Source organism: Salmo salar, chromosome ssa17 (assembly GCF_905237065.1).
Source record: "Salmo salar chromosome ssa17, Ssal_v3.1, whole genome shotgun sequence".
NCBI classification, from domain to species: domain Eukaryota; kingdom Metazoa; phylum Chordata; class Actinopteri; order Salmoniformes; family Salmonidae; genus Salmo; species Salmo salar.
The window spans coordinates 81,270,493-81,280,903 of record NC_059458.1 but is presented as its reverse complement, the minus strand read 5'-3'; the positions used below and the strand labels follow the sequence as shown (position 1 = coordinate 81,280,903).

At 45.1% G+C, this 10,411-nt stretch overlaps 1 protein-coding gene across 5 annotated transcripts in view; it reads right to left on the bottom strand.

Annotated features, from left to right (window-relative positions):
- The window catches only part of LOC106598947 (receptor-type tyrosine-protein phosphatase R), a 117,692-nt gene extending 109,412 nt beyond the window's left edge, over positions 1-8,280 (bottom strand). For 2 of the 5 annotated variants that reach the window (XR_006760200.1, XM_045700223.1), the window contains exons 1-3: positions 7,813-8,172; positions 3,906-4,128; positions 3,349-3,583 (exon numbers count right to left, since the gene is read on the bottom strand). Coding sequence is in view for 4 of the 5 variants with exons in the window: in XM_045700223.1 (XP_045556179.1) it covers positions 3,349-3,583; positions 3,906-4,128; positions 7,813-7,876 (522 nt within the window). In the remaining variant the exon portion in view is untranslated. Of the gene's footprint in view, positions 1-3,348; positions 3,584-3,905; positions 4,129-7,812 lie in introns of all 5 variants that reach the window. The other 3 variants (XM_045700224.1, XM_045700225.1, XM_045700226.1) reach the window with 3 other exon arrangements.
- Between the last annotated feature and the right edge of the window lie 2,131 nt (positions 8,281-10,411).

Sequence of the window (10,411 nt, the reverse complement as noted above, 5' to 3'; positions counted from 1 at the left end):
GAACAAAGTTAACTACTGACATTCAACATGCATATAGAGAAGGTCACTCAACTTGTACTCCACTGACTCAGATGACTGATGATTGGTTCAAATACATGGATAATAAGATGACAGTTGGAGCTGTATTGTTAGATTTCAGTGCAGCCTTTGATTTTATTGATCATAAATATTTATTGAAGAAACTTACTTGCTATGGCTTTACATCACCTGCCATCATATGATTGGAGAGTTATTAATCCAATAGAATACAGTGAGTGTTCTTCAATAGAAGCTTCTCTAACATCAGATATCTACTTTGCGGTGTCCCTCAGGGCTGTTGTCTTGGTCCGTTACTCTTCTCTATTTTTACAAATAATTTGCCACTGGTCTGACAGGAAGCTAGAATGACTACGTATACGGATGATTCCACACTCTACATGTCAGCACCTCAAAGCCAGTGAGCTCACTGAAATTCAAAAACAGGAGTTACAGTCAGTATCGGAATGGCTGATTGATAATAAAACTAAATACATCTAAAACTAAAATCATTGTATTTGGTTCAAAACATTTTCTAAGACATAAACCTCAACTGGAGTTGTGTATAAAGGGTGTGCCCATTGAGAAAGTTGAGGAAGTTTAACTCCTAGGTATGACACTGGATGGTCAATTATTACGGTCGAGTCATATTGACAAAGTTGTTGTGAAGATGGGGAGGGGTATGTCTTTTATAGAAAATGTGTTTTCAGGCTCTGGTCTTGTCCCATCTTGATTACTGTCCGGTAATAGGGTCAGGTGCAGCAAAGACAGGTCTAGTAAACCTGCAGCTGGTTCAAAACAGAGCAGCCTTGCCCTTAACTACACATACAGAACTAACATCAACAAAATGCATAGTCTTTCCTGGTTGAGGATTGACAAGAGATTAACTACTTCTCTTCTAGTTTTTATGAGAAATATTACCGTAATGAAAATTCCAGATTGTCTGCGTAATCAAATAACATTCAGCTCGAACACCCACAAGACATTCCACCAGGGTCTCTTCACAGTCCCCAAGTCCAAAACAAATTCACCGCAACACACAGTATTATACAGAACCATGATCACATGGAACTCCCTGTCACCTCAAATTACTAAAGAAAACAGCAAGATTACTTTAAAACATTTATGAAACAACAGAGACTGTGAGGGGAGACACAGACACACTCTAACACACTGACAAACACACAGTAACATTTACATTTTAGTCATTTAGCAGACACTCTTATCCAGAGCAACTTACAGTAGTGAATGCATACATTTCATACATTTTTTTCTTCTCCGTACTGGTCCCCCATGGGAATCAAACCCACAACCCTGGCGTTGCAAACACCATGCTCTACCAACTGAGCCACACGGGACCTAATACACAGACACACACTAACACACAGACACACTAACACACAGACACACTCTAATACACATACACACTCTAATACACATACACACTCTAATACACATACACACTCTAATACACATACACACTCCAACACACAGACACACTCTAATACACATACACACTCCAACACACAGACACACTCTAATACACATACACACTCCAACACACAGACACACTCCAACACACAGACACACTCTAATACACATACACACTCCAACACACAGACACACTCTAACACATACAAACTAACACACAGACACACACACTCCTTCTGAAGGCCTGCCTGTTATAATAGCAGATGGTCTTTCTCATCCATCACAGAGAGGGGGACATCAGGGCCATCTGGCCCCAGCCAGGCCTCACCCACCCTGGGGTCCAATGGCTTCAACCTGGGCCTCTTCCCCCATCCTCCACCCTCACTCTGAACAGTCAACACCCATTTCTCAGCAAGAGCTCTTGATGTGTTAAATTATCAATGAAATTATCAATCAATCATCATTATCTACAATCAAGGACTCTGAATCCACTGTGTTATGATAGTTAATCACTTCTCAAAGTGGAAATCCATAGGATGGCAATCCTCCAACATCGTCTCCTATACATTCAGAGCTACGTCTGAAATGGAATCCTATTTCCTGCCGTTTCAGACGGACAACCAGAGTGTAGGGCTCACAGTAGTTCATATATTCATGATTGTTTGCAACCAAAGTCTCTTGATTCCACTGGCTCAAGATACCAAAGTGAAAATCCATAAAATCGCAGTCACCGAACATCATCATTATCTGGGTCATTCCACGAAATGACTGCCTTTTTGATATTTTAAGAAGAAATTGTGCACCAATATAGACTTTTGTCTTGTGGGGTATGGATGTCTGAGTGCCATTTAAAGACCACATGGAGAATTCAATAAATCAATATCTTTTTTTTTACATGAATAAAGACTTGCTAAAGTGCTAAAATTCAGCATTTTGACATGTACCTCAGGAAGATTTTAACCCACTTAAACCCATTTCCCCTGTCACTGGGGGATTTATGGCTGATTTAAAATGAAATCGTCAACCCTGTTACGGTCAACCCTGTTACGGTCAACCATATTACGGTCAACCCTGTTACGGTCAACCCTGTTACGGTCAACCATGTCACGGTCAACCCTGTCACGGTCAATCCTGTACCGGTCAACCCTGTTATGGTCAACCCTGTACCGGTCAACCCTGTTATGGTCAACCCTGTTACGGTCAACCCTGTTACGGTCAACCCTGTTACGGTCAACCCTGTTACGGCCAACCCTGTCACGGTCAACCCTGTCACGGTCAACCCTGTCACGGCCAACCCTGTCACGGCCAACCCTGTCACGGTCAACCCTGTCACGGCTAACCCTGTTACGGCCAACCCTGTCACGGCCAACCCTGTCACGGCCAACCCTGTCACGGTCAACCCTGTCACGGCCAACCCTGTCACGGCCAACCCTGTCACGGTCAACCCTGTCACGGTCAACCCTGTCACGGCCAACCCTGTCACGGCCAACCCTGTCACGGCCAACCCTTTCACGGCCAACCCTGTTACGGTCAACCCTGTCACGGCCAACCCTGTCACGGCCAACCCTGTCACGGTCAACCCTGTTACGGTCAACCCTGTTACGGTCAACCCTGTTACGGCCAACCCTGTTACGGCCAACCCTGTCACGGCCAACCCTGTTACGGCCAACCCTATTTCTTTATTTGACACTTAACAGGCATGTTTATTTAACCTTTTGAAATGGGAAAACATGATTTTATGAAGTTGAGCATCTCTTTATGACAGAATGTTAAAATTAGGTGAAATCAAATGTTGTTGTTTTTCTTTCTTTTTGACCAAGTTACACATCTCAAAAGGCACTGGTGGAATGACCCATCTATACATCTCAGAGTGTAGGTGGGATATATCTACTCTCTACTCACCACGGTGACGATATAGCGTGCTGAGACTGGAGCATTCTCCACCCGTACCTCCTGCTCCGGCTGTGCCAACAGGCTGACGGCTCCATGCCCACGGGGCGCCTGGCGGAACCGAGACTCCAGCAGGGCAGCGGGCATCAGCTTAGCCAGCCTGGCATGGGTCTGGGAGGACTGGGTGAGGAGGCTGTCCACCCTGGCCATGTCCACCCTGGCCATGTCCACCCTGGCCATGTCCCTGCTGAAACATTCTGTATGATCAGTGTGTACTATGGAAACATCTAATTAGTTTCATTTAATGTGTACTACGGCAGGTAAAACCTGAATCGCAGTATTACATACAATAACATGAGATACAAGACAACAAAGAGAGTTGGTTGTAAAATAATATTAAACTAAGGTTCAATTGTGTTTAATAATTCTTTATTGTGTTCCTTTCTGTGAATGTGTCTTGCATCTCAATTCAACATCCTCACTACATCTGGGTCTGTCAGTTGAGTGCTGCCCCTTTTTCATTTTTTGTTATGTGATGGACTGTGTTGGTTTCAAGCATCTCTCTTTACCTGAAGCTGTCCAGTCTGGCCTGGTGCTGGGCATTGAGGGTGTTAACCAAGGCATGGAGACTGTCTCTGTCCCCACCACGCTGCCACCCGGGTGTCTCCAGACCCAGGGTCCTCTCCTGGCCATCTTGGTCCACGTGACGGTACACCAGGACCGGGCTGTCCGACCACCTCCTCCCCTCACCGGTCCTGGTCATGTAGCGGTCATGGTCACCAGAAAAAACATCTACAAAGAGAAAGGGAATGGGTTGATGCTGGCTGCAGGTCTACCAATATGGTTGATGCTATGCTAGCTGCAGGTCTACCGCTCTGGTTGATGCTATGCTAGCTGCAGGTCTACCACTATGCTTGATGCTATGCTAGCTGTAGATCTACCACTCTGGTTGATGCTATGCTAGCTGTAGATCTACCACTCTGGTTGATGCTATGCTAACTGCAGGTCTACCACTATGGTTGATGCTATGCTAGCTGCAGGTCTACCATTATGGTTATTCTATGCTAGCTGCAGGTCTACCACTATGGTTGATGCTATGCTAGCTGCAGGTCTACCACGATGGTTGATGCTATGCTAGCTGCAGGTCTACCATTATGGTTATTCTATGCTAGCTGCAGGTTTACCATTATGGTTATTCTATGCTAGCTGCAGGTCTACCACTATGGTTGATGCTATGCTAGCTGCAGGTCTACCACTATGGTTGATGCTATGCTAGCTGCAGGTCTACCACTATGGTTGATGCTATGCTAGCTGCAGGTCTACCACTATGGTTGATGCTATGCTAACTGCAGGTCTACCACTATGGTTGATGCTATGCTAGCTGCAGGTCTACCAATATGGTTTCTTTGGACTCAACAATGCTAATCAAGATTTATTGACATGAAGTTTCATTTTGAACACTCAGTATAACCAGATATGAAAAATGAATCCCTCACAGACAAGAAAGAGAAAGGGGAAGAACGAGAGCATCACACAGTTCATAGGAAAGCAAGGAAGAGACAGAATGGATAAGAGAAGGAGAGAGAGGGACAGTCTACATAGTCTGGTATTACAGAGAAGAAGGAGAGAGAGGGACAGTCTACATAGTCTGGTATTACAGAGAAGAAGGAGAGAGAGGGACAGTCTACATACTCTGGTATTACAGAGAAGAAGGAGAAAGAGGGACAGTCTACATAGTCTGGTATTACAGAGAAGAAGGAGAGAGAGGGACAGTCTACATAGTCTGGTATTACAGAGAAGAAGGAGAGAGAGGGACAGTCTACATAGTCTGGTATTACAGAGAAGAAGGAGAGAGAGGGACAGTCTACATAGTCTGGTATTACAGAGAAGAAGGAGAGAGAGGGACAGTCTACATAGTCTGGTATTACAGAGAAGAAGGAGAGAGAGGGACAGTCTACATAGTCTGGTATTACAGAGAAGAAGGAGAGAGAGGGACAGTCTACATAGTCTGGTATTACAGAGAAGAAGGAGAGAGAGGGACAGTCTACATAGTCTGGTATTACAGAGAAGAAGGAGAGAGAGGGACAGTCTACATAGTCTGGTATTACAGAGAAGAAGGAGAGAGAGGGACAGTCTACATAGTCTGGTATTACAGAGAAGAAGGAGAGAGAGGGACAGTCTACATAGTCTGGTATTACAGAGAAGAAGGAGAGAGAGGGACAGTCTACATAGTCTGGTATTACAGAGAAGAAGGAGAGAGAGGGACAGTCTACATAGTCTGGTATTACAGAGAAGAAGGAGAGAGAGGGACAGTCTACATAGTCTGGTATTACAGAGAAGAAGGAGAGAGAGGGACAGTCTACATAGTCTGGTATTACAGAGAAGAAGGAGAGAGAGGGACAGTCTACATAGTCTGGTATTACAGAGAAGAAGGAGAGAGAGGGACAGTCTACATAGTCTGGTATTACAGAGAAGAAGGAGAGAGAGGGACAGTCTACATAGTCTGGTATTACAGAGAAGAAGGAGAGAGAGGGACAGTCTACATAGTCTGGTATTACAGAGAAGAAGGAGAGAGAGGGACAGTCTACATAGTCTAGTATTACAGAGAAGAAGGAGAGAGAGGGACAGTCTACATAGTCTGGTATTACAGAGAAGAAGGAGAGAGAGGGACAGTCTACATACTCTGGTATTACAGAGAAGAAGGAGAGAGAGGGACAGTCTACATAGTCTGGTATTACAGAGAAGAAGGAGAGAGAGGGACAGTCTACATAGTCTGGTATTACAGAGAAGAAGGAGAGAGAGGGACAGTCTACATAGTCTGGTATTACAGAGAAGAAGGAGAGAGAGGGATGGATAGTGTTCATAGTCTTTGGTATTAGTTTAATTAAGCTGATCAGTCATCCGCACACGCCCCGAGCCATGAAACCTGCCCCTTTTCCTCTCTCTCCCTCTCCCTGCTCTCTGTGCTCTCTCTCTTTCACTTTCTCTCTCTGGCTCTCTCTCTCTGTGCTCTGTCTCTCTCCCTCTCCCTGCTCTCTGTGCTCTCTCTCGCTCTCTCTCTCTTTCTCGAGTGAATGTCATGTTGATGATTGATGATTTTCCAGATTGAGAGGCGGAGGCAGCAGGCAGCAGGCGGCAGGGAGAGAGATACAGTAGAGAGAGAGAGAGAGAGAGAGACCACAGAGAGAGGGAGAGAGAGAAAGGGAGGGTGAGAGAGAGAGATATGGAGAGAGAAAGATCACATTTCCTCATGTTCCAGGCACGCGTGTCAGCACAGCAAGGTGGTATGGAAGGGAAGTGGGAAGAAGAAATGCCATCCCTCCTAGTAATACATCACACCATATCTGATGCCAGTGAAGAGAATGAAAGATCTGGTTCTTCTGAGAGTGTAGAACAGAATATGCATTCTAGAACTCAGGGGCGTAGGCCTGGAAGTCAACAGCTGCCAATCACATGGGTTTTGCCCCTTGACCTTCACTGAGTGACAGCCATAGAGTTAGGAATTAGATTGCTAGTGGAATTGAAAAAGATCTCTATGGTAACAGCCAGATGATCTTCTGCCCTTACTCTGAACATCTAGTTTACAGGCTGCATTGGTTTTACAGTATCTCTCTGAGTCACAATGACAGGTTTATCAACCCTCTTCTGGTATAGACTAAGAGCAGAATAAATACATGTAGCCTATCTACCTCTCTCTCTCTCTCTCTCTCTCTCTCTCTTTTCTTCCTCTTAACCTGTAATAAACTGTGTATCAGTATGGTAAAGTAATGCCAGCTGTAAAATCTATGTAGAATATCACAATAGTAAACTCAGTAGATTGTTTTATTGTACATTCTCTGTAAAACAACGTGTATAATACGTGGCATTATCTTTAGATTAACACCGTCCACAATATAGGCTAAATCCTTCATCCAGGTATTTGCTGCTGCGCGACCCTTCCTCTTTCACAAACACAGTTGAGACATTTTCTCCCTAACGACAGTAGCGTTGTTTTCGGCCGGTTGCTAGCCATGGTCCTGAACCACGCTTCCTTATTGGATTAGAGGTGGGATTCTATTCGATCGGCTTTCAGCCTCTTGCTTTATGCATTTGCAGACGGACCACACAAACGGAACAACTTCGATTCTGGCAATGTTGCATGAAAAATAAGATTAAAAATAAGATGGCTATGCTTCTAATGCACCGTTACATATTGAACGTAGCCCTATTCATCATCATTGGCATAAACCATGCATGCAGCAACAACATGCATGCAGCACCTTACAAAACAAATGCCATTACAACCCCGTATAAAACACGTACAGATGTGCCTGCTATGTGTGATGCTGAAAGCATAGGTTATGGAATTGCATTGAATGGTATAGGTGTTTCTGTGCACTAACTGGAGAATAGGCTACAACACCAGTCAGGGATGACATTCATTTAATCTATTTGAATGCTTGCAGGGTTATTGGTGTCCTAATCTGCGCCACTTACCTGCGTTCCCCATCTGTAGTAAAAAGGATAAAACCATCAAAAAGCCGCATCTTCTTTGCTGCATCTTTCCCGTCCAGGTACCGCGGACAGCTCACATTCAAAGGCGGGTTGGGAGGAACAAGAAGCGGTCTCCCTCCCTTTTGTCTGTCTGTATCGGCTGCTGGTGAGGTTAATATCAGGGTTAAATGTCGAGAATTCCAACAATCCAACCCTGCTATAACTTGCATTCAATTGCGTTTATGTTATACTGTGTGCTATTTACCTATTTCAGTCTTTACCATAGCCTCCCGGCCAACGCGCCCCAGAGGAGTCAGAGTCGCATCTGGGCTCGAGGCTGCGGTTACTCGGAGCGGGTTCGTCTTGTGGAACGAGTTGTCTGCATCAACGCCAAGCAAGATTCCACTCTGCGCTACAGTGGGCGTGGCAGAGTTTTGCATTCTTGGCCTTTCATTCGCTAAGGTTGCTCAAAATGGAAATGAGCAAGATTGTAAAAATGTGAAATTCGAACAGTAAGCTATATACCCCATCAACCCCCTCTAAATGCAATGTAAAGATTAGCCAGCATAAAGTCATATTCTCTCCTCACACACACACACACGCACGCACGCACGCACGCACACACACACATTGAATCAATTGCACTTTATGGCAGGGAGGTGTTGGGTCCATTTGCAAAACAAGATTAAACAATGAAGTTTTGGAAACATGTAAATTACAGTGACCCCCTCTCATATCATTACCAAGCCCAGCTCCCTGTAGAGGAAAGGCTGTGCAACCACTGCACCACAGCAGAACTGAAGACAGAGCTGCATTTCCTGACAAAATGTCAAAAATATAAAACAATTACAGTGTCGTTTCCCCAAATGTAAAACCCTTATTCAAGGTTTCAAAGACCTCTGATGAGGATAGGCTACCCGTCCTGTTGGGGGAGGACGCAGAGAGCTGTGGGTTGGCAGCACACTACATTGCTGCCTGCCATAAGATGAGGGACAGTGTCTGACAGACCAATCAACCTGCACATGTCCTCTATACCATTGCTATTGTTATTGTTCAATGTATGTTACGACTTCCGCTGAAGTCGGCTCCTCTCCTTGTTCGGGCGACGTTCGGCGATCGACGTCACCGGCTTTCTAGCCATCGCCGCTCCATTTTTCACATGTCCATTTGTCTTGTCTTGTTCCATACACACCTGGTTTTCATTTCCCCAATCAATCTACTTGTATTTAACCCTCTGTTTCCCATCATGCTTTGTGTGGAATTGTTTCATGTTATGTGGTGTTAGTTAACGCGCTTTACTTTTATGCTCCGTGTTTTGAGCGTGTTTGTTTTATGTAGTGCTCTCGTTTATGGAACTATAATAAAAGTGTGTCTGTTCATTACACTCTGCTCTCCTACACCTGACTTCACCTCCAATACACCGCTGACAGAATGGTTATTTTGACCCTTCATTATTGTTGTAACTGTTGTCCTGTTGACAATAATGATTATTATTCATTTAATTATGTTATTATTGTAACTCTCCAAAGTAAGCTTTGGCAATATGTACATTGATACGTCATGCCAATAAAGCAAATTGAATTGAATTGAGAGAGAGAGAGAGAGAGAGAGAGAGAGAGAGAGAGAGAGAGAGAGAGAGAGAGAGAAGGATTTGAGAGAGACATGGAGAGGAGAGAGAGAGGAGAGAGAGAGAGAGATAGTGTGTGTGAGAGAGAGGAAGAGAGAGAGAGAGATAGTGTGTGTGAGAGAGAGGGAGAGAGAGAGAGGGAGAGAGAGAGAGAGAGAGAGAGAGAGAGAGAGAGAGAGAGAGAGAGAGAGAGAGAGGGAGAGAGAGAGGAGCCAGAGATCGTGTGTGTGAGAGAGAGGGAGAAAGAGAGAAAGAGAGAGAGGGAGAGAGGAAACAAGCAGAGCTGACACTGTGATGTATTGAGTAGTTTGGAGATAGTGGTAACTCTGGCAGGCAAGCCCAAACTACAGAAACCCAGTCATTCCCTATGGGTTTCCTTTCCCGTTTTAGAGCACTTTGAACTACAGTATAACCATTCTGCCTGCAGAGGACTCTCAAATACAGCAGTAGCTTAGTGCTAAGTCAAACAGTAAGCAATACATCAATTCTAATGATTTAGTAAAATACCAGTGGAGCTCAGTGCTGCATACCTTCCTGTCCAGTGGAGCTCAATGTAGGGGCTGCATACCTTCCTGTCCAGTGGAGCTCAGTGCTGCATACCTTCCTGTCCAGTGGAGCTCAATGTAGGGGCTGCATACCTTCCTGACCAGTGGAGCTCAGTGCAGGGGCTGCATACCTTCCTGTCCAGTGGAGCTCAGTGTAGGTGCTGCATACCTTCCTGACCAGTGGAGCTCAGTGTAGGTGCTGCATACCTTCCTGTCCAGTGGAGCTCAGTGTAGGTGCTGCATACTTTCCTGTCCAGTGGAGCTCAGTGTAGGTGCTGCATACCTTCCTGTCCAATGGAGCTCAGTGTAGGTGCTGCATACCTTCCTGTCCAATTGGAGCTCAGTGTAGGTGCTGCATACCTTCCTGTCCAGTGGAGCTCAGTGTAGGTGTTGCATACCTTCCTGTCCAGTGGAGCTCAGTGTAGATGCT